The following is a 27,760-nucleotide window of genomic DNA, read 5'->3' on the forward strand; positions in this document are numbered from 1 at the left end:
ATTCCGCGGGCAGGTGACAGGTAGTGCGCGGAGCTGCGTTAAGGCCTCTTCCCGGCACCGTGGGGCCCACGGGCCGGACCAGAGCGGCCCCTCCTCGCCGCACTCCTTCAGCCCCTGCCCGCAGCTAGGAAGCCGCGGTGGGGAAGCGACGGGCCGATACCGGCTGCGCTGAACCCGCCGGGCCTGCAGAGGGCCCCCGCGGCTACACCGCTCGGACAGGAGGAGGGTCGCGGCCTGGAAGCGCCGGACCGAAGCGGCCGCCGTTACCCGACCCACGGTACGCCCGGGGCGGCCAACGCGACTCGGCGAGTGCGGTGCTCCCCGCGCGGCCTAGCCCGGCCTTTCAGCCATGGGGAAGAAGGGGAAGCGAGAGAAGAAAGGAAAGGGGGCCGAGAAGACAGCCGCGAAGATGGAGAAGAAGGTGTCCCGCAGAGCCAAGAAGGAAGAGGTGAGGGGCGGGAGCGAAGGGCTCTGGTAGCCCCGGCCCGCGAGGCCTGGGCCTCCCGCGGGGTGTTGCGGCGCATCCTTGGGCCCTTCGGTGGGACTCGGGGACGGAAAGCCGGCGGTGGGGGGGGGGGACAGGGAGGGTGGAGGGGCGAGTTGGACACGGGGCTTTCTCAAGTTGGAAGTCAAGGAGTTTATCCCGCCCGCAGGCGGGTACAACTTGGTTAGGGGCCTCGGGTGTCCGGAGGTCATCGGCGGGGTCCACGATGTGCAGGTGGAAAGGTTTTGGGGCAAAACAACTCTTAGGGCGGGTGATGGGGGAATCCTGGTGTGGGGGCACAGGCCTGCGGGGCAGCGTTGCGGCTCCGGGCTGCGGAGCCCTCAGCGCCCGTGTGCCAGGAGCTCAGAGAAGCGGCAAAGGAGGACAAGGGGGGGAAAAAAGAGGATAAGGGGTGGAAAGATGCAGCTGCCAGGAAGATGTTGCCCTATTCTGACAAGCGGGGTGCAGCGTGTGACAGAAGATATAAAAAAGACAAGAAAATGCAGTTTCTTAAGGGTCCTGCTTGCCTTCCATCTCCCCCAGCCTTCTGGTCTTGAAAGCAAAAGATAATGCTCGTTTCTCTCACTCCTAGAGCGGGTGCTTGTATTTAGGCTTCAAAACAGCTCCTTTTCTCCAGTCAAAGCATGGTGTTAGCATCATAGTACAAAACTTGAGACATGGAAGGTGCCAGTGTTAGGTGTATACTGGCTGTGGGGAGAGCTGATGCTGCAGAGGCAAAGCCCCAGATTTTGGAAACCTTGTGCTTTCCCCAGATTTTGGAAATGTGCCTTTGAGCACAGCTTCAGAAAGGTTTGCTGAAGGGAGTTGGTGAGCAGTGGGGGTTATTGGAGAAAGTGTGGCTCAGAAACTCCCCGTAGCTGCAATCCTGCTCCTGCAACTCAGTGTATCCACGGTTCGGAGGCAGATTGTATTTTTAATTCATGGAAGTTCAAAGGGAATAACTGTAGGCACAGGTTTACCTCCAGCTTAAGTATGAATTGGGAATATGAAAGAGTTCCCAGTTCCATTTAGGCATCTTTCCACTGCAAGCAAAGAGGAGGACTAGCTAGATTGCAGCATCTAGTTGCTCTTAATTTTGTTTAGGGCTTAAATTATTTCTCTTTACTGACTGATTCCTGCAGTGTTTCTACTGCAGGAGTAGCAGGTGTGTACTAAATACACTTTGTGTCTTATCCTTTCAAGACTCTGCTGAGTAACTTGTTAGTGTTTTGAGGAGCCCAGTCTTTAAAACACGTGTGTAAAGTACTCAGGATCCTTTTCTTGTAGTTGAATAAAGAGAACCTAAGGAAACATTAATTTTTTTAAAAAAGGGAAATCTTGAGGTTGGGTGGTGGTTTCTTGAGGTATGCAGGTGGCTATGTATATGTCAAGGAATTCATGTCTGGCTTTTTATTTTCAGGAGGATCTAGAAGCCCTGATAGCAGAATTCCAGAGTTTAGATGCTAAAAAGACACAAGTAATTGAGACACCGTGCCCACCCCCCTCACCCAGGTAAGGGATCTTATGTGGCTTTGGCTGTCACATACACAGCAGTTGATGGTGCTTTTAATGATACTTATTTATGGGAAGCTCTTTCCTGAGAGTTGAAGGCTAATATCTGGTATAGCCAGTACGTGGAGTTATAAAATAACTGCCACACTGAATCCCTGGTTAAAAAAGGGGCCAAAAGCTTTTTTTTTTGGCCTTAAACTCCACTTTTCAATCACCCCATAAGCATGCTTCAAGGGGACAAAGCAGGGTTAGTTTACAGGGCTGAAGTTAAGAGGAAGCTTTGGATTTGTACTAGAAAGCTGAAAAAGCTAGGGGCAAAAGGATATTTCATGAGCTAGGACACTTTACCAAGTGCACATACTTGTAGGTTCTGTGACTCAGTAAATAAACACCTTTCTCTCTGATACTTGTTTTCCTCTCTCTGTAGTGGGACAGGTTTGCACACGACTTGATCTCACAGGGGTGTTAACAGGTCAGTTAGTTCCTCCTGGGGAGTGGCAGGGATCTGTCTCAGCCTGGTGCAGAACACTCTGGTGGTTTGTGGGTGAGCAGGGACCAGTGGTGGCTGCGGAACGGTGACGCAGGGAGGCTGACGTGCGACAGCCCAGTCGTGCCCCCATAAAACTAATTTCTGCTCTTGACACACCAGCATTAAAATTCAAGAGCTCACGTCAAAAGGCCTGTTAAATGACAGTGGAACGTGTGCTCCTAAAATAGGAGAAGGTTTCAGACAGTGTCAAAATTAATCTTGCTGGAAGTTTGCAAGAAGTTCAATTTCTTTGGAGGAGTTTTTAGCCTTGGGGTGGAGATCGCAGCCTAATAATTTGGCAGATGATGGAGAGACCTTTGTGGCTTCCAGGGCAGGGGTGGTAGTGCTGAGGTAAAGGCTGCAAGTGTCTGAGTTGTACCAGGCTCTTGCACATCTACTGTTTTGGCCATCTCTCTTTGTTTTCCAGGCTGAATGGCTCCCTCTCTGCCCACCCTGAGAAAGACGAATTGATCCTTTTTGGAGGTGAATATTTCAATGGTCAAAAAGTAACGTATACTTCCATTTTTTTTCCCCCCTTCTTTATTCTCCCCTCTCCCTACCTTTTACTGTAATTTGCATGAGTCTCATTTGAAGTGAAATTCAAGGCAGCAGTCATAAAATATGTATTTGTCCCTGAATGAGAGCAAAATAGCCTTTTAATTCTGCCGTGATACTGTCTCATGCCTGAACAGTTGGCAGGAAGGAGACATGTTAGAAGCCATTAAGGAGTCAGAGTGATTGTCTCAGCATCAATATTTCAGGGCTTCATGATTTCTCCAGACTTAACTGTAGCCATATCTGCCTCCCATTTTTGATAACTATTGAAGAATCTCTTATCTTCCACCTTTCAAAACAAGAAAGAAGAATCTCTGTCTTCCACTTCTCTGCAGTTTTGCTACTGGCAAGGCACTGTCTGCCTTGGAGGGAGATAGTAGCAAATATTTGCAAGTGGGTACTCTTGTTACTGAATTCCTACAAGTTCCAAATGATTATTGTGCTCCTGGAGACAAACTGGTCTTTCTGACCCTGAGAAATTGTATATACCATAACTTGAAAACTCAAGCCCACCAGTGGTATTTGGCCACCTTAGGATCGCTCAGTGTGAAGTGCTAAGCTAATTCTGCTTGCTTTACTACCTTAAGCTGTTTCTGGAGTTGAGCATCATTTTGCACAGCTTTATCCTGCACATCCGTGTTAAGCTCCAGCTTCTCAAGTCCTTGGATCTCGAGCTATTTCAGGCTTAGCCAAGGGTTTGGGAGAGAATAGTCCAGTTCAGTGGATCACTCTTGAAAAAGTTCCCGAGTCCCAGGCTAGTGGAGGAGGCTGTTGTCCTCCTTCCCTGCTGGATGAGGTGCTGTGCTCCCCTCCCAAACTCACAGGTGACCCTTGGGGGGTGCCTGTGCTTGGACAGACTGTCCAATGGAGAGCTGTGCTGATGTGTTGTTTCCTCTCCCTCTCCAACAGACCTACCTGTATAACGACCTGTATGTTTACAACACTCGGAAGAACAGCTGGTCTAAAGTAGAGATCCCCAACCCACCCCCAAGGCGATGTGCTCACCAGGTAAAGTACTGGCTGCCTGAGCAGCAGTTGGAATTGTTCTAACTCTGAGCTAAAGATGGATGACAGTGGATTTGTTTGGGATTTTTTCTTTCCCCTGAGGGTTTCTGGCTTCTCTTCATTCTCCGTGTAATGGGCTGTGATCAGTGTCACTTCACCTCTTCTGCAGAGAGGGCATGAACAGGCCTGTCCAAGGTGCTTCTGCTCTCCCATCACAGGGTAGCCTGTTTAAGTGTGGATTGAAGTTTTGGGATTGTATCTGTTGGGTTGACAGGAGTCAAGCAGGTCTCATGGGGGAGACCCTGTTGAAGGTGAACTCTCTTCGCTGCATTATATAGTGACCAGCTGAACCTTCTGTAATTCTAGGACAGCACTGAATTTTCAAAGTGCTGATCAGGGTATAACTCTGATTTGACCCAAGTGCTGTGAATGGCAGAGTTGCTCTGTGGGATTATTTGCTTAAAGCCCACAGGTCCTGTGTCTGTGGGTATTACAGATGCTGCTGCTCCAGCCACGTGAATGACCCAGTACTGGAGGGTATCCCTGCTGGCTCGTGGCAGGTGGGCTTTGCCAAGTGTCCCAGCTGTACAACACGAGGACTGCTGGCACTAGTGTTCTGCATTTGGGTTGTGGTTTTGTGCATTTACTTTTTCTTTCCCTTGGTAGATGGGCTGTTTTGCCTCTGTGTGCAAAGGCAATTAGGCAAAGTCATCTAAATTTTCACTGGGATATCGTGCCACTCCCCTAGAATTCACCTCTCTGGTGTCTGTGTCATTATGGTCACTGGCTGGTTGTGATGATGAATTATTTGGATTTGTTTACTTTATGTGAACACCTGGAGCTTAGAAACCACACCAAAGACTTGTATTTTTTGCAGGTCTTTGGCCCTGCCAGTTGGCTGATGCATTATTACAGGTGGCTGGCTGACCAGTACATTTCAAAAGCTGCCATACAGGATGTGAATGTTGTTTTCCTACCCATGGCCAAAGCTCTTTAGAGCTTGCTGGTAAGATCTGATACCCTGGTTAGGTTCATATACCCATGTTATGCTACACCTAAATGCCTGTCTTGCTCTGAGCTGTGTGCCCTTTCTTGAACTGAAAGATTCTGACTTGCTTTTTGGGCTACCTTGTGATACTTGAACTTGATTTCAGAGGGCAAATTCCACAAGAATTCTACTGTAAATTCAAACATTCATTCCTTTGTGGGTGTGGAGTCGAGAGGTGCTTGCTCTGGTGCTGGTAGCCAGCAGGTGGCTGTCTAGCAGCTGAATCTGAACGTAGCAGGCAGGCTGTGCATCAGGGAGCAGCAGCTGGATTACAAGGGAAATAAAATGAGAAACCTATCTGAGGAGTCCTGCTTCAACAATGTTTTCTGTCTGATAAGTAATTACAGTCACACAGGAGACAGTTCAGCCTCATTAGTTGGCTGGTTTGTTGTCTTCCTTGTGACTTTTATTTTTAATGGATGTTCTGTGTTAGCTCAGAGGTAAACAGCAGCGTGTCTGTGGGTTTGGATGTGCATGTTTTCAGTCCTACTTGTCATCTCTGGTCTCTTGACACAGAATCTTCTGAGTTACACTGGTTACAGAGCTGACATGAGAATAACAATGGATGGGTGTCATCAGTTTAAGAAGGTTTGGCTGAGTAATGAATTTGAAGGCAGCTCTTCTAAAGGTCACACATGTGTATGAGCAGGCTGTTACATGTACCTTTTTCTTAAGCTTTTAAGCACTAGATACACACCTGATTTTCATGGGTATCCCCCTTTCTTCAGGTAACTTCATGTTCCCACAAAGACTGCTTGCAAACACACCCCATATTTTCTCATGTGCTTAACTGTTGTATGTATAGGCTGGTTATGTCCAGACATGGTCATATGTCTGATGCTAAAAATATTCTCCCCTCTTTGCTGGGAAAGGAAGGGCAGGTAACAAAGTCCTGAAGGAAAAGATCATTGTACCCATGTTAATCTGTGAGGGTTTCCCTGGAAAAAACGAATGTGGAGGAATTTGTTCAGGATGTAAACGTTCCAAGGTCCCAGTCAAAGAAGAGGAAGAAATCTGCATAGTCACATAGTTTGCTTTTTGAGATTCTTTCCTTTTTGCTTAGTCCTTGCACAGGTAATTCTAAGGAAGCAGAGTCTTGCTCTTCTCTCCTTGCTTTTACCTGCTTGCAGCAGTGTTTTGGTGCTGCTCTGTACAAAAAATAACCAAACCACCTCTTTGATACTCTCCTTTCTGCTACTTGCCTCTATCAAGTCAGTAAGTCTCCTCTTGTCCAAATGCTACACATTTTTTTTAAGTGTTTGGGGTTTGTTGTTGTTTGGGTTTTTGGTTTTTTTGTGGGGTTTGGGGTTTTTTTCTCAGAGGGAGCAGTAATGCTTCTCAGGTTTGGGAAGCATCAGGTTTGGACTCGTGCTGCAGCTTGGCTTCTTTACTGTTTGCTGTTTTATAACCTATGAACACTGCAGAGTCCAAAAGGCTTCTCCCTGCATTACTACTGTGCCTGCTGAGTGCTGGGACATTAGATGTGTCTTGGATGCAGGAAGTGCCCCTGTTCCTCCCGTGGCTCAGAGTTCATCAGCCCCAGCATGTCTTCTGCAGGATGCTATTTATGTGACGAAAGGCTGGGTGAAATACTGTGGGGAGGCTTCCTTTCAGTGAAGGGAGAGATTGAAATGATTGTTGTTAAACTAAATCCCAATGTGCTTCCTAGGGAACCTTGAGTTTGTAGAACTGGAACTCCAGATGTCAGGAGGTGGGAAGAGCCCAGCTCCTTGGCCAACTTGCATTGACTACAGGGGTGCTGTGGTAGACAACGAGTAGCATTTAAAATTCACCTGCCTGCAGCCCTGTGGAGCTGCTGTTGTCGAGCAAGGCAGCACCAGCCACTGCTGCTTGATTGCTCTCTGGTATTTGTGGGGAGCTACACATTTGACTGATGAAGTTCTCCTGTCTCTAGTATCTGAACCTTTGTCTCATCCAACTCTTTCTTCTTCTCCTGGCAGGCAGCAGTGGTGCCCACAGCCGGCGGGCAGCTCTGGGTGTTTGGCGGGGAGTTTGCGTCTCCCAACGGGGAACAGTTCTACCATTACAAGGATCTCTGGGTCCTGCATTTGGCTACCAAGACCTGGGAGCAGATCAAGTAAGTGGTGTGTTCTGAAGTCAGTGATGTTGACCTCATGAGGAACCCTGCCAGCATGATCTGAGTTTGATTCCTGGTACAGTGCTCTGATTTCTCCACAGCCTGCTCATCTCTCCCTTGAGTGTAGAGGTGCCCATCCTAGAAAGAGTGGACAGCCTCCAGAAAGAAGTGGAAATGAGAGATCTGTTCCAAGTCTATTGAGGCTAAAGTTGTTTTATTTAGTATGTGTTTTTTTGGAGCATGGATGTGCTTGGGTTTTACTTCACTGAAGGGAAGGGTATCATGAACAGCACTCTGTCTGCACAACCGTGGCCAGTATTGATGTCCAAACCAGCACTGGCTCCATCTGCTTGGCCTCCTGACTGGACTGTACAAGACAAGGATCTCCCAATTTTACTGTTGCCGGAGGACACAGCTTATATCTCATATCTGTCCTCAAAACCAACTTCACTCCTGGTAATTGGCATTTGCTGCCTCAAGATTCCTCAGGATAAACCAGCCAATATTCAGACCCGTTGAAGTAAATAGGTGCCAAAAGCCCTACTAGTTTTTTTTTGACAGGAGTTAAGGTGTCTAAATGTCTTCTGAGGATCTGGCCTGAAGTCCTCTGCTAATGCTTCTCGGTTTTGCTGCTCATGTTTATATTTGCCTGAGAATAGAAGAGGTCTGGTGGGTCATCCAGTGAGCTGAGAGGCAGGAATTTGGGATTGTCTTGATGGTGGGATCAGAAAGAGCTGAACTTTTGGTGGGCTGGAACTCCTGTGCAGCTGATCCCAGAGGATCAGCTCTGGGATCAGAGCTGGTGATCTGGCACTGGGGAAAGCAGCAGCTTTTGATCACACTGGTCTGCTGTTTGACCTGTGGAGCTCCTGGTTATGAGCTCTGTATCCTTCCTTTAGGGAAGCCCTAGATCTGCCTAGGTTGATCATTTTGCTCTCTGCTTACAGAGCGTAGGTGCCTGTTTGTGTCTGTCTCTTCTTGCACTGTAATTGAGAGGGTGGTTTAGGACTGTGCTGTGCAGAGATAGATACCCTGGCTCTGCCTTGGCACATGCCTGAGGCCACACAGTGAGTCATCGTGCCTGTCTGCCTTCCCCCCCCCTCCCTGCAAAACCCTAACGTGAATATTACCTGACAAGGGGGAAATCTGGAGGTTTAATTTTTACTAATGTTAATGTAGCACTGAAGGGGGTCTGCTGGGGAAGGTGCAGGGTGGGTGTGTAAAGCCAAACTGCTAAAAATCCCAAGGAGTCCAAAACAGTCAGGGGTAGAAGGATGTTTCACAGCACAGGATCATCCTGGCAGCCCACTGCTCTGTGAGAATCCAGGGATTGTCCATTAGAGCTGCTCTGGGAGGCTGTGGTTCAGTTCCTAAGCGGCTGGTTCCTGTCCATCAGTGTAGTTCTTGGCTCCAGACCTGGCAGTGTTAATGTAATAACAGCTGTAATTTGTCATGTTACAGGAAGCCAGGTTTCATCTAGTGAGCCCTGCTTGTCTTTGAGAGGTGGGGGTGAGAGAAACCCTCCAAAATGATGGAGGGCTCTTTAAGAGGTGCAGGGATTCAAAAGACCTGTCACTGTGCAGGCTGATCTGCCTATTGTTGTCAGGCAGAAGCTGACGTAATGACTGTGACTGTACCCCTCCCAGCTCCCCCAAAATAACTTCTGAATCCCTTGCTCAGTCTCAGCCAAATAAAGGGGATGAACTCAAATGCATTACGTCCCTCCCAGTTTCATGTGAGCAGGCTGGGGTTGGGGGGGAGGGGGGGTTGGGGAGGGGGGAGGAAGTGATGCTCACCACAGAGTCCCTGCTGTGAGAAAGGGTTGACATTTCAACCAAACTCTTGGTTGAAAAAACTCCTCACTGGAGACCTGTGTTAGTACCCAGCTGCAGGGAGAGCGAGGGCGGGAGAAGGGTTTTTGTGAGCCATCAGAGAATCCAGATGAGGCTTCGTTAGCTCCACCACTGATGGCGCAAACTCTTCTCTCGTGGGTTTGCAGATGTGTTGCTGTAGAGCTGATGGAGGGTTTTTTCCACTCCCAAACCAAATGCTGCAGTACCTGACCTGCCTGGGAAGAGGAAGTGAGGTGGTTATAAAGCTCTACCCATCCCACATCTTCTCTCATGTGGGAGAGCAGCCTGGGGAGGTGCTGAATGTGACTTACAGCGCAGAATTACCTGTTCCCTCCCTGGAGCTAAGCATGGCATTTGTGTGTGCCATGAGTTACAGGATGCCCCTGGCACTCCCAGGCCCCAAGTGGGCCAGTGGCAGTCCCAGGCTAAAACCACAGCAAGAGATTTTATTCTGATGGGATGTTAGAGTTCGTGAGGAGGGAGCTGGATGGGCAAAGCAAGTTCCTAATCCCACCCAGAGAGCAGGTTCTAGGTGCTGCGCTCTTCATGCTGCCCAGAGTTACCCTCTATCCCTGGACATCGGTTGTCAGATGTCAACTTGGCTCCCATGTCACAGTGGAAGGCTGCATTAGGAGACTTTGGTAGGTTCTTAGTGGGTAAAAGGGTAGACATTTTCTAAGCAGGCATCATAATTTACATAGGTGAAAGTGCCTTCAAGAGGTGATCTTTTCCTTCTCCCTGCCCTGTGCAGGACCTACTCCCTTTGAGCTTCCTGATGTGTTTGGGTGGACATCTGTATTTCAGCCTTGCTGGAATTTTGAAATGCCTGTGCCCTGGTCCCAGTGTTCAAATAAAACACAGTGCATCTCCTCCCCATCCTTGGGCAGAGCTCCAAGAGCTGCATTAATGAGGCATCTGGTGGAGGAGGCTGGGAGGGGATGTCTTTGTTTTAATGCTAACCTGACTGAGTAGGGAAATCAAGTTTCTGCTGCCTCTTTGCTTTTCCATATGGCATCTTGATTACAGTCTGCTTGGAAAGGGGAAGAGGAAAGGGCAGAGATGATTGTTGAGTCGTATGAGGATTTTCTTTTCCTCCTTCTTTTAAAACAATGATCATAATACATGCTGTGTGCTCATTTCCTTCAGCATTTTGCTTTTCCTGCCAGGGAACCCCACTGCTGCTGTTGTTTTTCCATCTAAGTTTCTCATGTCTGTCTGAAGTCAAGCACATGCTCATTGTGGACCCTGAACCAGCTGGGTGGCTGGTCATAGTGAGGGTCAGCTTGGGGGCTAGTGGCGTTGGGGGATTGTGTAGGGTGATGGTGGGCACCAGCCTTGGTACAACAAGCAGGCCAAGGAATCACTCCATGTGTCTGATGTAGCAGCAGTGTTACCTGAATAGATACCTGGTGATGGACATTTGGGGTGCAGACTGTGATTTCCTAAACTCAGCTGGGTTTGGAAGACCTCAGTATCTGAGTAACAAAATTCTTTGTTAAGAAATGTTTGGACAAGAGAGACAAAGTTTCCATTCCACGTGGGAAAAACCAAGGGCCTGGTTTCAGATGGATTTGAATGTAGTGGTTTGTGTGGATTGGATAACACAGCAGACCCTGCTGTGATCTGAACTTGCACTTCTAGGAAATCTAGGTATTTCAGTTATGTTGGGCTTCCAGGCCTCAGTTTATACCACAGATGATCTTGGTGCTGTAAGAGGCTTCACTGTAAAACACTCTTGAAGAGAAAACCTTGAATAACCCATCGCTGTGAATAGGATCCCTGTGCTGTGTCTGCAGAGGCCACTGGGGAAGAGGATCTCTGTTATCTCCTAGCACAGAGCCAATCCACTTGACAGAGTTAAAAATTGCTGTGTTTAACAGTATTTAGCCAAATTTACTTGTGTTCTGCATGCACAAAGGTGGTCCAAACACAATAAATCCCAGCCTGTTAGAGGACTTGCCAGCGACTGACTTTGACTTATTGGAACCACCATAGCATGTGTGTGATGCACGAGGTGGCCTCAGCACACGAACTGCTTGTTACTCTGCCTTAGAGCTAAGCAATATTTTAACCTAATTGCTTTATTCCTTCCTAGAGAGAACATTCTTAGTCAGCTCTGTGTGGCCCAGTGTGCTCCCTCAAAGGGAGGCAGGGAGCATCAGGCTTTAAAGCTGTGCTTGGGAACCAGCAGATCCCTCCTCTGTGTAGTTCTTAGTCTTGTGTTTGAGCCTGTGCTCCCTTTTAATGTTGGCATGTACATGATACTCCCCATAACAGTGTTGGGATGTGGTGCTATAAACATTTCAGGGTGGCATTTCACCAGTGTGTGTTTAATGCTGTTCAGGGAGGGGACTGGAGCAGCCCTTGCAGTGCAGCGTGCCTGGCAGCATAGGTTTGGTTCTGATTGATGGCTCTTCTTGCTCACATGCTGTCACTGGAAAGATCAGATCCTGCAACATGACATGGAAAAAGGTGCAGGGGTGCTTAAAGAAAAGAAAGGGGTTTCAGAGTAGGGATGAGGGGGCTTCCTCTGTCAGCCCCAAAGTGAGCCCTGTGAGCTTGTTAGGTCAGGATCCAAAGGTATGAATATTGATTGGCTTTGCAAAGGATTGGACTGTTTTGCAGCTGTTGTGTATTCCCTTGTGTGCTTCCTGAGAAGACAAACATGGGTGCACTACCTGTGTGCACCATCGAGTGCACACCTGTCTGTAGTCACGTGTGTGAGATGTGCAGCTGAAGGCCTGGGCTTCAGTCCCTCCAGTGCTGGAGCATAGAAGTGCTTTGTCCTGAAATGCCTTTTGATGGGATGTTCTATGCATCATCATCAGAAAAGAAGGCTAAGAGAGGATCTTATTAATGTTTATAAATATCTCAAGTGTGGGGGACAGGGGGCCATGGGCAGCCTCTTCTCAGTGTCTGTGGGGACAGGACAAGGGGTGATGGGCTCAAGTTGGAGCACAGGGAGTTCCCCCCCAATGTGGGGAAGAACTTCTTCCCAGTGAGGGTGAGGGAGCCCTGGGACAGGCTGCCCAGGGGGTGTGGAGTCTCCTTCTCTGGAGAGATTCCAGCCCCGTCTGGACACCGACCTGTGTGCCCTGTCCCAGGGACCCTGCTTGGGCAGGGGGTTGGACCTGATGAGCTCTGGGGGTCCCTTCCCACCCCTGTGATTCTGTGATCACTTTTATTATTATGGGAAGGTTCCAAGACTCAGTTAGCTCACTTATGCAGCCTGTAGCCTCTGTGACATACAAGTCTTTTTAATTCTTGAATCTGGGGGCTGAATTCAGATCTGTTATGCTACTATAAGTCCCAGAGTAACTCCACAAGCAAAAGCAAATTCCTTATGGAGCAGTTCTGATCAGACTCATGCTGTTCGTGTGTAGAGCCAGTCCTTATCCAGACTTATCTTTTAATCTATTTTTAAAAAAAGTCTGGAGGATTTACAGCTCCCTCCCACATGTCTGCTTTCTGGTGTCAACCCCATGAAGTAGAGTATTAATCATAAAGTCTGTGAAAGCATTTCCAAAAGGCTTGTTTTGGGCCATGAGCAGTGATACAGGTAAAAGGACACACTTTGTGTTTGGGAAACAAGTCTTGGAGCTTGCAGCAAGTATGGTCTGGAGTGGCAGTGTGGTTACACATTGCTGCCAGTCCTGCTTGACTCTGCCATTTGGTTTGTTGAGTGTTGTGTTTGGAAGCTGGGATCAAAGGACCTTGGCTGTATGATTAGCTCTATGTAAAACTACTTTTGAAGAACTTTTTAAGTTTAGGAGGGCATGTCCTTGCATCAAAGGCTGTAAACTTCCCTTTATAGCTGATTGCCATGTAACACTGAGGCCAAGGAAGCAGAGGAGATACAGCACCGTGCAGGGTGAGGCCTCCTGGAACCATATTTCAGCTTCAGTTCTTCCAGCTTGTGTTATCTAATCTCAGGAAAAAAAGGGGAGAACAACCTTGTGAGTGAGAACAAGTGGTGCTGATGCCAGTGAGGCTTCTCCAAATTCAGATCAGGTTTCAGACTGGGTGTTTTTGTTTGTGACTGAGTTAATTGTACACTTGTAGGAACTTGTTTATTAAAGCACTCCCATCAGTGAATAAACTTTCTGTTGTTGAGGATTGATTTTCTTTGACTTGGAATAAACCTGTTGGAGAAGCAAGGCAGAGGATATTCTTTGAGAAGAGGATTGTATTGATAATGATTTATTTTTCTTCAATTCCTTCTTTCCTAAAAAACCCCAAACATTTAAAAGGTGCCATCCTCTGCAATAGCACAGAAGAGAAAATAATGATTTCACATCTTGATGAAATTTAATACTAGGGGTGCTATTCTGCAAGGTGGTACTTAAAAATCCAGTAAATGCCTAGAAAACCCTACTTTCTGTTAGAATAAAAAGTCCAAGCAATCAATACTAATTCAGCCTTACCTAAATGCTGCTGTTCTGCTTGGAGGTTTTCATTATGACTGGTGTGAGATTGTCATTTTTGATGGGGAATAAGGGCCCTCATTTTCTCTCTCCACAGACATCTACCACCACACTTTACAGCTACCTGCTGCCAGTTAGAGTGTAGCAGTGGGGTTGTGGATTTAGGTTTTGCTGTGGTTTTCAGTGGTGAGCAGGTCTCTTACTTATTTAGGCCCTGATTCAGCAGCCACTTAACACGTGTTAACGCTGCCTATTTGAGAAGCCTTGCTGGGTTCAGTGGTGCCAACTGTGTGCACTTTGGGAGACTCCTCAGTGAGAGGGGAAATGGGACAGATTAATCCATGGGGGCAGAGAACAGACAAAGCAAAAGCCTGTTTTCTCTGCACTTTGGCCTAAAGTTGCCTTTGTTTTGAGAGTTCTTGAAGTTGTTTTTGTTCTCACATGCTGCTCAGCCTGTGGGTGAACATGAAGGAAGGTGCATCTTCATTGCCTCCCAGGAAAGTTGTTGCCAGCTGCCTGGCTTCCTGTGAAGTTTTTGGATGTGACAGATGGGGTGTTGTTGCTTGTTCCTGGAAATGGAAGTGGCACATTTAACTGAAAGGTCAGGAAGGCTTGAAAGTGATGCCAAGCTGCTTTTTAATGTGTAAGATAATAAAGAAGAATTGTTTTGCTGCAGTGCCTTTGTTCTTGAGGAAACCTAAGTAATTCCCACAGTCTTCTCACTAGTTTGATGTTCTATCCTAACTGCAGGTGGATGAGTGAAGATGCTCTGGGTACATGATTTCCTAAGACATTGAAGGAGAGTGGATGTCAGAGCCAGTCTCTGACTCCTGGTACTTGAAGAAAACATCTCTCTCTGGAGTGCCTTCCTTGCAATTGTGGGAGTTAACTGCTATTCATTAAACTCTCCTGAAAAATTAGCTCCTGAGTCATAGCAGAAAAGACTTGAAGACTTTGGGTGCTGTTAGAGACTAGATGGCTTATCACTAGGAATAAAATTGTTACTGCAAAATGCCTGTGTAGCAAATACCAAGAGTTACAGGACGAGCACACACACTGTTCTGGAGATAAGCATACATATGGATTAAGGCAACAAAGTTCCCCATGGTTTCCCATTCCTGGAGAACAGAGTCTGAACTCAGCCAGCCCAGCTGTCTTCAATAAAAATGGGCTGATGTACTAACAGGAAAGAGAATTTGCTGCTAAGTGGAATTTATTTGCATTGCAGGGCATCAGGGGGTCCATCTGGACGCAGTGGACATCGAATGGTGGCTTGCAAGAGACAGCTGATCATCTTTGGAGGTTTCCATGAGAGCACAAGGTGGGTTGCTGCAGGATGGCTGGTGCTGGTGAATCCTCTGTTCTTAAGAAAACCCAACAAAACAAACAGAATTCAACCAGCTGAGCTTTAATTGAAGGATTATCTTCAGCAGTACTGTTACTGAAGTAGGCTTTATGTTAGAAAGACAAGTGATGTTTATGTAAAGTCTTCAAGTGTTTGAGAAACCATTGTACCACTTTGCTAACCACTGAAGTAGCTACTCATCCTTGTAGCTAAAACTTAATATGTCACTTCTGGCCTCTGAATCTTGCCAAAGAGCCTTGTCTTCCTAGAAACATCTTCTCCAGTAGGCTCTTACATATTATGTGAGGTCACAGCTACGCTGTCATGGGGACTGTGAAGAGAGCTGAGCTACATATTGTCACAGAGACTGCATAACTGCAGTCCCTGGGAGCACAGTGTGAGTTGCAGAGCCCACCCTATGTTTGGCTTTGTGGGAGTTTAACCTGCACAGAGCATTTTCCACTACCAGTGTGTGAGCTGGCTAGTAGAAAGAGAACATGGCCTATGTCTATTTCCCCCACTCCTCCTAGACAGATAGAGCTCTAATCTGTTTAGATCTTTGATGTTCTGGTTTAAGTTGCCTTGGACTGTGTTAGCTGGAAGGAGTTGGTGCAACCTCTATTGTAGTAAACAAAACAGAACCAGAGAGGTCTTGCTAAGGAGCTTTGTCAAATATATTATAAATTGTTGCACTGAAAGAGTAACCTTCACCCCAACAAATCTTCTGTATGCTGTATGGCTACAGAGGAGAAAAGCCAGACATGCAAGAAGTGAATAAAGTGTTGCACCTCTTCAGGAACTCCCAGTGCCATTCCTGAAGTGATATTTTATCCTGTCCTAAATGGTGACCATTGCAAATACCTGTGACATGCCTATTTACTCTTCCTAGAGATTACATCTATTACAATGATGTGTATGCCTTCAACCTGGACTCCTTCACCTGGAGCAAGCTGGCTCCATCTGGGATTGGTCCAGCTCCAAGATCTGGGTGTCAAATGGCTACAAATCCTGAGGGCAGCATAATCATCTATGGTGGCTACTCCAAACAGGTAGGAGAGGTTTTGTGGTAAGCTGGTGCAGTATTTCCTGGATTCTAAATTGGATAGTTGGTGGAAGAACTTGGGGGCCTATAGTGAAAACTAAAACGTGCCAACCTCCAGTTGCAGAAGTGGGGCTGATGCAGTGGCCTTGATCTGGACTGGCTGTGGAGTCCTGCCTGTGTTCTGGCTGCATGGAGAGGGCAGTGGGCTTAGAGCCTGAGAGGGCAAAATTGAGGTCTCTCTACTACTACTGCTGTTGGTTCTGTTGCACAAGCCTTGTCCCCAGTGCAAGATTGGTGATCTCATCACCTAACTGCCCGTTGCTCTGACTGATGATGTGTGTCAGGCAGCTGCCAGGTGTCCAAAAACCACTGGTTGTGAGGGCTCACATTAGCCTGTCAGCTTGGAGGGAATATGCAGTCATGCCCTTGGACTGTTTGTACACAGAATTGTTCAGGCTGCTGTGAACCAGTGCTACTACCAAAAGAGGCATCTTGTTTTCTAATGGTGCCTCTCTTCATGCAGTTGTGGTGATCAAGGAGCTCATCTCTGCTCCAATGAATTTTATATTTTCCCTGCTCATCTAATCCAGTCTAAGGAGGTGAGAACACAGTGGTAGGAAAAAGCAACTGGGAGGAATGACATTTTTTGGCAACAGTGGTAGTTAGTGCCAGCTGAAAGTGTTCTCAGGCAGTGTTCATCCATGTTCCAGTGCTTACAGGTTAAAAGCAGCAGCTGCCAGGAGATGTAATATCATCTGGCATCAGTGAAAGGGTTAAAGGACCAGCACTAGTTAGCAAACTCAATAAGGCCAAGACGACTTCTGATGAGCACCAGGCTTCCTCTGCTCTGCTTCTTGCTTTGTTAATCATGGCAATTTATACTGGATAGCCCTTTAGACCATATGTCCTCATTGACCAAGTATCCCTGTCTGTGTGCTGGGAGGGAGGAAGTAAATATTTCATTGAGTAAAAGGTTCCTGCAAAAGCTTTTAATGTTGGGAACGCAGACAGAAGACCCGGATCCTGCTGCTCCTGTCTCAGTGGAAAGGCATTGCTTCCAGCAGCGTGTCGCTGGGGGAGGAGGACGTGTTGTTCTTCTGATGTGAATAAATGAACAAAGAAGAAAAGCAGGGAAAGGGGAGAGGAGATAGTCTGTCTGTATATTTAGAAGCATTTGTGCCTCCTCACGGCCTGCGCTCAGGGCTCTATCTCATCAGATGTACGTTTGATTAAGCAGCTGTAACAATGTAGAGGCATTTTCTACCAGAGAGGGCTTTGTCCTCTTCCTTTTTCTGTCCTGTTTCCTCACTCTTGAGGGTGGGAAGGAAGCGTGAGCCTGCATGCTGTGCTAGATGTGAATCTCCCATGGCTACTGAAAGCAGCTGGGTTTCAAGTGCACACTGAGCCCCACAGAAATCCAAGAGTTGATGGGTGTTTGCAGCTGGTTCTATTCCACTTCATGAGGGTGGGCTCTGCCACACCACTCTGTGTTCTTTTGAGCTAATAAAAATGAAGTAGAAGGGATGGGGGAGTGCAGAGCTGCCCTCGGCCTTCATGCAGGGCGCTGAGCAAGGGTAAGAGCTGGGTGCAGTTCCACTCCAGCTTGGAGAATGGCTTTTTGATTAAAATGACCACTCCCATTGAGAATCTGCTTCCTTTGTAATGCAGGGAGCCAAGTTTGCTTCTCTCTGATGTGCTGTTCCTAACAGAGCCGTGCTCATGTGTTCTGTAGCACAAGTGAACTTTCAGGCAGAAAGGGTGCAGTGAGCTACAAACCAGCCAAAGCACTGGACAGAGTTTTCTCTGCAGCTTTCTTGAGATGCAAAGGCAACAAACCTGCAGCATGCTCCTGAGAAATTAACTCAGCAAGGCTTAGCCCCTTTAGGAGAAACTCTTGGGAGAAATAAGAGGAAACAATACTTCACTGGAGCTGGGCAGGCAGAGGAGAAGACCTGCTCCTTGTGTCCAGGTAGAGGCAGATGCTATGTTCAGGTGCTGTGAAGACATTTCTTCATATGAAACCAGACAACTGTCCAAGCAAAGGGCCACTGACCATGTCATGTAGAATCTTCTCTGCTAATATGAGCCAGGACCAAGTTACAGGTGCTGTGAGAAAGGTGCAGATTTGTGGGGGGGCCTCCTGGGGCCAGAGGTGCTATTGAGCAGGGACATGGTGTGAATTGGCTTGGAGGGAAGAGGAGTGGAAATCATTAATAGCTCCTCAGTTTCAGTACTGGCATGATACAGGTGTCATGTTGCAGGAGGAGAGTTGTGGTGTAGCAAGGCTACTTTCCTGCAGTGAACAGTTGTGATCATTGTATCCTGTGGTCCCCTCAGCCCTTGTAAATCTGCTTTGAAGCACTGTACCAAAATAGCTGTGTGGTGTGGTATAATGCATGTTGCCTAGGGCAAAAGGAGGTGGAAGCCCAGGAGATTCATGGTTATGGGTAGAATTGTAGGCATCTTTGTACTCAGCTGGCTGTTGGGGCTCTATAAAGCCTGAGCAGCACCATCAGCTTGCAGCCAGAGATGCTCCCCTGAGGGTGTGATGAATCTGCCTGTGCTCAGCCTGGTCAGCAGGCATTGTGAGCTGGGAAGGCAGAAGCACAGAGGTTTGGTCCCTGGGTTGATTTGCTGGACTTGCATGCAGAACCCAGTGCAGAGGGTCAGTGTTCAGTGATGTCTGTCTGTCCAGGCTGTGTTGCTGAACTCCCTCCTTGTGACCCGAATAAGAAACTCTCTTTCATGGCTGGGGAAATAGAGGCAGAAGAGATGAGTGACTCATCTGAGGCACTCTGGAGTGTCCACACACTTGTGGACAGAGCCAGAACAAGAACCTTGGTACCCAGACATGCCTTTGTGCCAGCTGCTAGATTTTGTTGACCAAGTGGTAAACAACCAGGATGCAGATGGTTAAAAAGGAGCTTTACAACCCTGAGTGCCACCAGCTTGAGATGTTGGTGCACAAATGGTCAAGACTGTGCCTCATATTTTAAAATACACGATTCTTAGCCCAGTGCTGTCCCTGTTGTCTTCATCTGTTCCATCTCCAGTCTAGAAATTCTGAAGGCGACTTCTGTGATCCCTCCCAGAATAAAACACTGTGGATGCTGCCAGCTCTGCCTGAAATGTACCTCCGAATCCCACAAGGAGCTCAGACTCGCTCTCCTGCTGATCTTAAAGATGTCCTCAAGCCGTTTCTCATGCTGGGGATGGGGTTTGCTGCAGCAAGCTGCATTTTTGGCTGTATAAAGCAGTGAGACCTCTCTATTGCTAGGCAACGCGAGCGCGCCGTGCCTGGCTGGCGCGGTGAGCGCAGCCGGGAGGTGTTGGAGGGTAATGCTGCTCTACCTTGCAGGTGCAAGCAGCCTACAAGCTGGGGGTGGGGGGGGTGGGGGGGCTGGCATTCCATGTTTGCAAGGCTTTTTGGGTGCCAAAGAAGACTAATGTGTTGGGGGATTGGGAGTTTTGGGGGTGGTTTGGGTTGGTTTTAGTGGCAAGCTTTGCAGAGCTGGATTGGATCCTGCTGGGAGATTGCTTGTGGCAGGGCTGAAGTGTTTGCCTGGATTGCAAAGTCTGGTGGGACTGGTTCCCTCTCTAGTTCTGCCTGCTAAAGGCTTCTGCTAATTGCATGTATTTTGCCACTGTAGATCTCTTTATCAGACATGCCCTGATTCCCTCTTCTCTCAAGAACAGCTCTCCATGCCTCAGTTTCCTCATTCTTCAAAGCAGGATAAACAGGCACCTTGCTGCCTATCAGTGGAGCTGGGGTTCTTGTGACTTCCTAATGTACTTGTGTGTGCAAACAATAGGCTGTGGATATCCAGGCCAGTTTTTTGTACTTGCAGGCAAACACCTTGAACTTCAAGGCACATGGGGGAACAGGACCCCCTTGTGCCTGACAGAGTGATTTGCTCAGGGCAAGTGGGTGTCCTGGTGTGAGGGGATTGATCTCTGTGGTAGCCGAGTACAGCTTGCTGGTGAAGTGTCTGCTTTTGAGCCAGTGTGAGTTGGGGAAAACAGGCATCTCTTTGACAACAAATAACTAACTCCCACTCCACCTCATTGGGGTTTTCTCAGCCCAAGAAGCTTTGTCATGTTGCACACGCAGCGTGTTTACTACAGGGAACCATGTGGTTTTCAGGAGAGAAATAATGCAGTTATTCTGCACAGCTCGTATGACAGTGAAGCCAACTGCTCTCAGGATCTGCTGTTTCCCTTCTTTTCATGCAAGCAGTGCACATCTCACTGTGCTCCTGCACACTCCAGCCTGTGCATCCCCTCTACATACAGATGTGTGCTCTGTCTGGCATTTAAGGACAAACTGCAGCCTACCTGGGACCCAGGAGGAAATAAACCACCATTTCTGGTTTCAGTAGCACTGGGGTGTGCTTCAGTGCTGTAAGGTGTGAATCTCCTGCCTGTCTGTCTCTTCCCCCTGTCCATCTCTCCCCCTTTCCTGTCCATCCATCCCTGACACTCTGCTGGGGTCAGGCTTGGAGGGGTGTTTGATTAAGTTGAGGGACAGACTAAAAAGGCTGCTGCATCTCAGTTGTCCTCGGCCTGCAGCATGTTGGTGGCTTCTGCTGCTCCAGACCTGTGTGACAGAGACAGCGAGGTGTGACATGGCCAGAGGATGGCACTTGCTCAGCACAGTGACTCACAGCCCTTTGAACTTGAGAGCTACTGCTGTGGCTCCCACAATAGCTCTCTCACTGCCAGGCTATGAATCTGTGTACTCATACTCAACAGCACCTTTCCTAGAAGGCCTTTCCTTCCCTTCCTGCACTGGCAGCTCGCTTTCAAGGGTCTGTTCAAAGTGGGCAGCTCCCAGCCCCTCCAACCATGTCTCCAACACCAGAGCACCTTTAGCTGTGCCTCAGCACCACACACCAATGCAAAAACTTGTCTTGCTTGCTTTCCATGTGCTGGAGAACCAGCAGTGGCTGAAGGAGTCATGGCTGTATAACCTTTTAGTCAGAAAATAGGCCTGGGACTGATGCTTGTTCCTACAGGCTTCCTGTCCCTTGTGTGCAGGATGTTCTGTGGCTCAGGGACAGTAGGTGGAATAGCCATTGACTTCATTGATGTGCTTGCACAGAAGAGACTCAGTCCAGTGTTGACACCTTGTCTGGAAGAGTGTGTGTCTTTTAGCTCACTGGTAGTGTGCTCAGGTGCATGTGGAGAGCCAGAAGACTTCTGAGCCATGACCCCAAACTGACACATTTCCCAAGACAGCCCCGAGGCAGCCCCTGGTCCTTAAGTGAACTGAACCTTTCCTCTTGCTGCACTGCAAGCAGAGTTCTCTCATTTGGTGCAGCACTTCATTATCAGCCTTCCCCAGGGCTTCTCAGCATCATCCAAGTGGTGTTGTGCAATGCCTATCACACCTTCTTCTCTTCTACCTGTGTAAGAGTTCAATACCATCTCTGCAAGCTGGGTCCAGGGCCATGTGGTAACAACCCAGCATACCCTGCAATAACAAAACCCATCAAGGGCAAGGCACAGGGTTGGGTCCAGAGGTGCAGTGAGAACAGGACAGCACCATGCTGTTGAGCTTTCAGCCCTGCTCCTCTTCTTGAGGACTGAACCTCCCCTTCCCAGCTTCTGCTGGGATCCACTGCCTGCATCCTGGAAGCAGTTACCCAACACAGCAATGCCAGTGCCCCCAGGAGGAAGGGAATCCCAAGGAAGTAGGAGCTCTGCATGAAGGGATGGGTGGATAATGACATCAGTAAAAGACCACCTACAGGGGTGGTGCATGGTGCTGATTTCACATGCTGCATGTTGTTGTGAGCGCTGGAGTACAGGGGCTTGCAGTGAGAGGAGCAAAGGGAGATCACATCTGAAATAATGCATTTCATTTCCTCAGCTGAGGCTCTATCCTGCTTTTCCTGGTACTTCCTTTTAGTAGGGGTGGAAGTGGAGCTTCTGTTTCTGTTCAAGGGAAAAAAACCCTGTTGCTCAAGACTGAAAATGCCAGCTGCAGTTGGGCTGTGATGCAGAGGAGCGAGCTGTCACCTCTGCTTCTCTGGTAGTGGGATGGAGATGGGGGGGTGGCAGGGGCTGAAAGTCTGCCTGCCAGTCACAGATCTGTACTTATACTTGGGCCTTGCAAATGATGAAGCACAGGCTGTCAACATTCAAAGGCAGAGTCCCAGAGGGCCTTGCAAGCCCTGTGGAAAGTTGCTGTGTGCCACTTTGGTCAGGTGGGTATCTGCTCTCTTTTACAGCTGGAGAAGCAGAGGCACAGATGTTAAATTGGTCCCTTGAGAGGACCTGATACCTTCTGTATCAGAGTAAAAGGCAGGACCTTGGGTCTCCTGGTCCCTTGGTGCTGCCCCTCCTTCTGTCCTTCCAGAGCAGCACATGCTGCCATTCTGGTGTGGGTGACTCCTAGGCCTTGAAGAGTTGAACCTCCTACATTTTGAGGCACTGCAACTCTTCTCACTGAGCATTCTTGTCTTTCCTTTCTCTGCAGAGAATTAAGAAAGATGTTGACAAAGGCACCCTGCATACAGATATGTTCCTGCTGAAGGCTGAAGGTGCAGGCAAGGAGGAAGGTAAGCTGCTCCTGCAGCAAGGAGAGCTGTGCTGGAAGTGATGCTGCAGGACTGTGAATGCAGATCTTCTCTTTTCCTTTGAATAACTGACTCAAAACCCCCAAGCCTAGAACAAAATTTCCCTTTTAAAGAAAAGCACTAGGCCCCAGTGTTTGCTTTGGGGCTAAACACAGCAGATGAGGTGATTTAAATGTTTCTTCCTCCCAGGAGTAGCAAAGTGCATTTGTGTACTCTGAGTCTAGCTTAAGAAGAAAAGGGTAAAAGAAACAGCAGTTGCAGAGGGGTGTTGGAGGGATTATCTTCTCTGTTTGTGTGTGCTGGAGAAGGAAGAGGGGCCATCACACACAGAGGTGGAATTACTGCTTCACTCTGTGAAGGGAAATGGGAAGTAGCTGCTTGTTGCTGGACACTGCAGTGGTTCTGTTGCCTACTCATACTCAATCTTACAGCCTGAGAAGATGAGACTCTGCTTTGCTGAGCAGATCCTTCTGGCTAGCTGAAGGCTGTAAGGAGTTGTGGTTCTCAGCACCAGGTGCCTGAGCTTTTGAGCTAATGTCAGTGGTAAATGTGAGCCAGGGGGTTTGGAGCTGGTGGAGAAGCTGGCAGAGCTCTGGATGAAGGTTGGACTATACTTTTTGTCACAGAATCGCTTCTAACTCGCAGCATCATCTATATTGACATCTCCCAGTTGGTCCTGGAATAGTCTGAGATGGAGTGGAGGGTCTCCAGGCTCCTTGCATAACTCTGTGAGAAGCTCAGGCCTGCACAGGCAGCTTCAGGAAAAAACTACAAGAAAAGCTATTTTAGGGATTTTTTGGGTTTATGTGTGGGAGGGAATTAAAACAGCATTTTGAAATTCCTGTTCTCTGGGACATTTTGATCACTGCTCTGCTGGTTCACAACAGAAACTGGGATTTCAGAAGCCTCCACACTGGAAATTGTTGTTTTGACAAACTGTTGTGTAGTGGTGGCTCACTCTTCTCCCAGTTCATAGGGAAGGTTGGGGTGTGATCTCATGTGATTTAGTGTGGAGGGGATATTGTTAAGAGGGATTGATTGGTTGGTTTGGCTGTGAGTGGCCCCAGGAATAGGACTTCCATCCCTTTCCTTGGGAAAGAATGTCTTTTGTCCTTGGCTCAGGGCATGGGACAGTTGTCTCTGAGCTGAATTTCTAAAAGGTAAAAGTTGTGACTGATTTCTTTAAACCTGCCCATCTTCAAGTGGGATTTGTGGAGGAGGCTGGTCACATTTATTGTCTGGATTCCAGACCTTGCTTGAATTATGTCCTATTTATGGTTTTATCTTGTTGGAATTGTGGTTCCTTGAGAAACACCATGTCCAGCCAGTGCACGTGCTTCTCCCAGCTGCGTTTTAGGGATTTGCTCTAAATCCAGAGTAGAAAGAATTGGGGTGAAAGCAGAGGCTTTAGAGAGCACAGGCCTTCTCCCACCACTGAGCCCTTTTTTAGAAGTGTGGTTAGGTCTCCTTACTATGAGTTTACTCTTGGGGGTAAGGCAGTGTTTGGCAGGTAAGATACTGTAGTAGAAGGGACAGTGGTAGGCGAAGGCTGGATATAATCAGTCCTTGTTTGAACCCCTCCCTCCCCTAAAGGTGTATGCACCTTTTGAGAGGCTCCTTGCCCCAGAGGGCACACCCTGGAGGTAGCTCCTTGCCCCAGAGAGCCCACCCTGGAGGTAGCTCCTTGCCCCAGAGAGCACACCCTGGAGAGATAGTTCTTTGCATTTGCTTTTATGGAAGACAAAATGGCTTTCTAAGGGCAGAAGGGATGTGTGGATTAGCTGTGTGATTGAAGTGGAGGTACAAGTGGGTTGTTGAAGGCATGCTGTGCAGTCCTGAGACTGTCCAAAATGGGCTGTTGAGTTACTTGCTGGGGTACTGAAGTGAAAACTGTGAGGATTCTCCTTTGCTGATGCTCCTCTTCTCTTTTCCCCATTACCAGACAGGTGGGCATGGAGCCGGCTCAACCCCTCCGGAGTGAAACCCACTCCCAGGTCTGGCTTCTCGGTGGCACTTGGTCCCAGTAACCGCTCCCTTCTCTTTGGAGGAGTGCATGATGAAGAGGAGGAAGAGAGCATTGAAGGGGACTTCTTCAATGACATTTATTTCTATGACATTGGGAAGAACCGCTGGTTTCCTGGACAGCTGAAGGTTTTAGTTTTAAAACTTAACAGATACATACCCAGCTCATTCTCCCTGATCATCTGATGTGTGTCCTTTGCACCTTTTTTATGGCCTCATATGACTTCCTCACAATGTGGAGCAAGCCTCTGCTTTTAATAACTCAGGGTGCCCCAGAAGCTGAGCCACCAGGCCTGGCTGCTGCTTTGCTTTGTGCCCCCCTGACTGTGAAGAGGGGCAGAGCCTGTAGAAATGAAGCTGGGGATGTAACTCCAGCAGGTTTTTGCTACCAGAACAACCAAATTCCCTTAACTTTGTTACCCCTCTCCTTCCCTGCACATAGCTCCTTGTGCTCTCCGTGCCCTGCTTCTGCAGTGTGGTGAGGACTGTCACCCTTCTGGGGAGAGATGAAGCCTGTGTGAGCCTGTTGGGTGCAAATTGAGGGTGGGCCAGGAGGCAGCCCCCCTGTTCCCTGCTATTGTGTAATACAAAATTAAACAAAGGTGCATGAAAACTTAGTTATGGTGTTTTACTGGAGCCCAACTCCAGATCAGATGTGTAGGTCTGACATCAGATAGTTCATAAAAGCTACTGTAAAAAGATCTTGTGTTGCATTGGGATCAGAACCCCTCCCTCTTCTCCCTCAGTTTTGATGAGCTACTAGAAGAGATGAAACATTATAACCTTGTCTCTTAAGAACCTGAGAAATGTGGCCCTCAGCTCAGATCTTTGATTTTGTTTGAACCACTTTCAAGGGGGGGGGTGTGGAGTGAGGTGCAAATGACCTGGTTGAACTTCCTTCTTTCCACCCCTGCTGTTTCTAGCTTTGTTCTCAAAAGGGAGAAGTCAATCACATAATAATAGGCAAACATGCACTCAGGTGTTTGCTTCTGACTCTTTTCCAGCCCTTTCATACTGTACTTGGAGGACCTGGAGTGCTTCCTGGTAATGCACTGTAATTTAGCACCCAGCAATTGTTTTGATTTCACAAAATGCTGGGTTATTTTCTCTTGCTGCTGGCACAGACCAGTGGACTCTGTGTGTGTTTGTGTGCACCTGCAAGGCCAAGAGCAAAAGAGCTGTTCTCTGCTGCCATTAACAGAGGAAGAGACTCCACACCATGAGTACTCAAGGAGTTGTGTTGCTCCTTGTTTTATGGCTGGTGGAAGTTCATGGTGAGGGGGGAGGTTGCACCAATTGCTTGAGACTTACAATTCTAATGAAAAACTAACTGAATCCTCCCTGCTCTCACTCAGCAGCATCCCTGGTGTTTGTATTAACTGCTGTAGCTGCTGGGAGGTGCACACACTTCACACTCTCTGTTACTTGTTGCTGTTAACAGGGACCAAAATCAGAGAAGAGGAAGCGGAGACGCGGCAAACAGGCTGAGACCCAGGGTGCTGAAGATGAGGAGCTGGAGAAGCAACATCCACAAGGCCCAGTAGAGATAGTCAAAGAGGTGGTGGCAGAAGATGGGACTGTCATGACAATCAAGCAGGTGATCTCTGGACCTGCAGAAGAGGAGGGGCCTGAATCAGAGGAGGAGGCAGAAGATGGAGCTGTGGTCCAGCAAGTGGAGCCGTGCCCGCGTTCGAATGCCATGCTGGCGGTGAAGCATGGAGTTCTCTATGTGTATGGGGGCATGTTTGAGGTGGGTGATCGCCAGTTCACCCTCAGTGACCTCTACAGCATCGACCTGCATAAGATGGAAGAGTGGAAGGTGCTGGTAGAGATGGACCCAAGTAAGTTCTGATGGTGGGATGGATCTCTCTGCCTTTAGTGTAGCAGCACCACTCTGGGGGAGAAACCCTGCAGCTGTGGAGCTTCCTCAAGGGGTGGTGATGAGCCTTTGAGTAGTGACTTTCCTTGGGCAGGGAAGAGCTTGGGTGTATGTGATACAGGGATGTTGTGTGGTCGCTGTCACTGCAAAAATCTGTCTGGTCCAGAGCTTCCTGATCACTGTAGAGAGTAAACTCCAGTCTGCTGGAGCATCTTGAAAACCAGGATGTGTTAACAGAGGACAGGGCTGTGTGCTCTTGCCTGTCCTCCCTTCTCAGAGCAGTGAGGGTCATGGGTACTGCAAAGCATGTGGGTGCTAGCCAGGGTTATCTCTTTGTACCTGACCTTGCCTTGGCATCCTTCAGAACGGTTCTGGGTGTAGGAGTGGAAAACAACTTGTTATTTATTTATTCTATTTTCTTTCTCATCAAAGAAACACAAGAATGGCTGGAGGAGTCAGAGTCGGGTGAAGAGGATGATGATGTGGAAGGTGCAGAGGGAGGGGAAGAGGAAGAAGAGAGCTCTGAAGAGGAGAGTGAAGATGAGGAAGGTAATGATTAAGATGAACATTGTGCTAATATAAAGTGGGTTTTAGTACAATATTGCTGGTATCCAGGTGAGTTTTCCAGCAAAAGCAAAGTTGTGATGGTGCACTGCTCACAGGTAGAGGAGAAGCTCCTTTGCAGCTGCTGGGTCGTTAGGCTGCTGGGTGTAAACACGTGAGCTGGAGAGTAGTCATGGCCAGGTTGACACATGGAAGAGCAGATTGCCTTCATTAGCTGCTTGTGACCTCTCTTTCTGTCTTCCTCCCATTGTGTACCAGGAGAGGAGCAGCACCCATCTGTTCAGCCTGGGGAGCAGCACGCAGACTACCTCTCCAGGACAGAGCAGTACTGGGTTAAACTGGCCCGCAGCAACATGGGCCCGGATGCCAAGGAGAAGAAGGTGGTGAAAGTGGCACATGCCATGGCAAAGACTTTCTATGAAGATTCAGTCTAGATGTTGAGACTGTTCCATGAGTGAGGAAACACACTGGGAGCAGTGGTGAGCTCTGGTAGCTCAGCCTGACGTGCCAGAAGGCATCCTGGTACTCCAGCTTCTGCCTGCTCTGTGAGTGCCTCTGGGCTGGCAAGTCTCAGTATCCCTGTGTGGTTAATGCTCTGGAGATGCTGTTACTCCCCTGGGGGTTGCAGGATGGTCTTGAGGAACAGGATTGATGTCCAGCCACTTGTTCTGCTGAGGCTGGTGTGTACAACAGTGTCATGTTCTTGCTCAAAAGTTGTTTTCAGTCTGTCAAGACAAACTGTACATCACAATGGTTCACTGGTCCCAAATTCCCTACCCAGACTGGGGCCAGAACATGTCTCCAAGGGTTCCTACAATA

The 27,760-nt window shown here is 48.2% G+C and overlaps 1 protein-coding gene across 1 annotated transcript; it reads left to right on the forward strand.

Annotated features, from left to right (window-relative positions):
* Positions 1 to 288: 288 nt before the first annotated feature.
* On the forward strand, positions 289 to 27,760 carry KLHDC4 (kelch domain containing 4). Its single transcript, XM_084269948.1, has 12 exons — positions 289 to 448; positions 1,905 to 1,996; positions 2,953 to 3,031; positions 3,990 to 4,088; positions 7,095 to 7,231; positions 14,737 to 14,829; positions 15,743 to 15,902; positions 22,377 to 22,458; positions 24,419 to 24,627; positions 25,940 to 26,339; positions 26,810 to 26,926; positions 27,200 to 27,760. Exons 1-12 carry the CDS (start codon positions 350 to 352, stop codon positions 27,373 to 27,375), a joined length of 1,743 nt encoding a protein of 580 aa, XP_084126074.1. The 5' UTR covers positions 289 to 349; the 3' UTR covers positions 27,376 to 27,760.

The sequence above is a fragment of the Gallinula chloropus genome, assembly GCF_964237585.1.
Source record: "Gallinula chloropus genome assembly, chromosome: 13".
NCBI classification, from domain to species: domain Eukaryota; kingdom Metazoa; phylum Chordata; class Aves; order Gruiformes; family Rallidae; genus Gallinula; species Gallinula chloropus.

What these genes read in the sequence shown, in the direction of transcription:
- KLHDC4 (XM_084269948.1), top strand. Translation starts at nt 350, where the DNA reads ATGGGGAAGAAGGGGAAGCGAGAGAAGAAAGGAAAGGGGGCCGAGAAG. An exon ending in TGCCCACCCCCCTCACCCAG is followed by an intron (nt 1,997 to 2,952) that starts GTAAGGGATCTT and finishes TTTGTTTTCCAG; the next exon opens with GCTGAATGGCTCCCTCTCTG. An exon ending in GGTTTCCATGAGAGCACAAG is followed by an intron (nt 14,830 to 15,742) that starts GTGGGTTGCTGC and finishes TACTCTTCCTAG; the next exon opens with AGATTACATCTATTACAATG.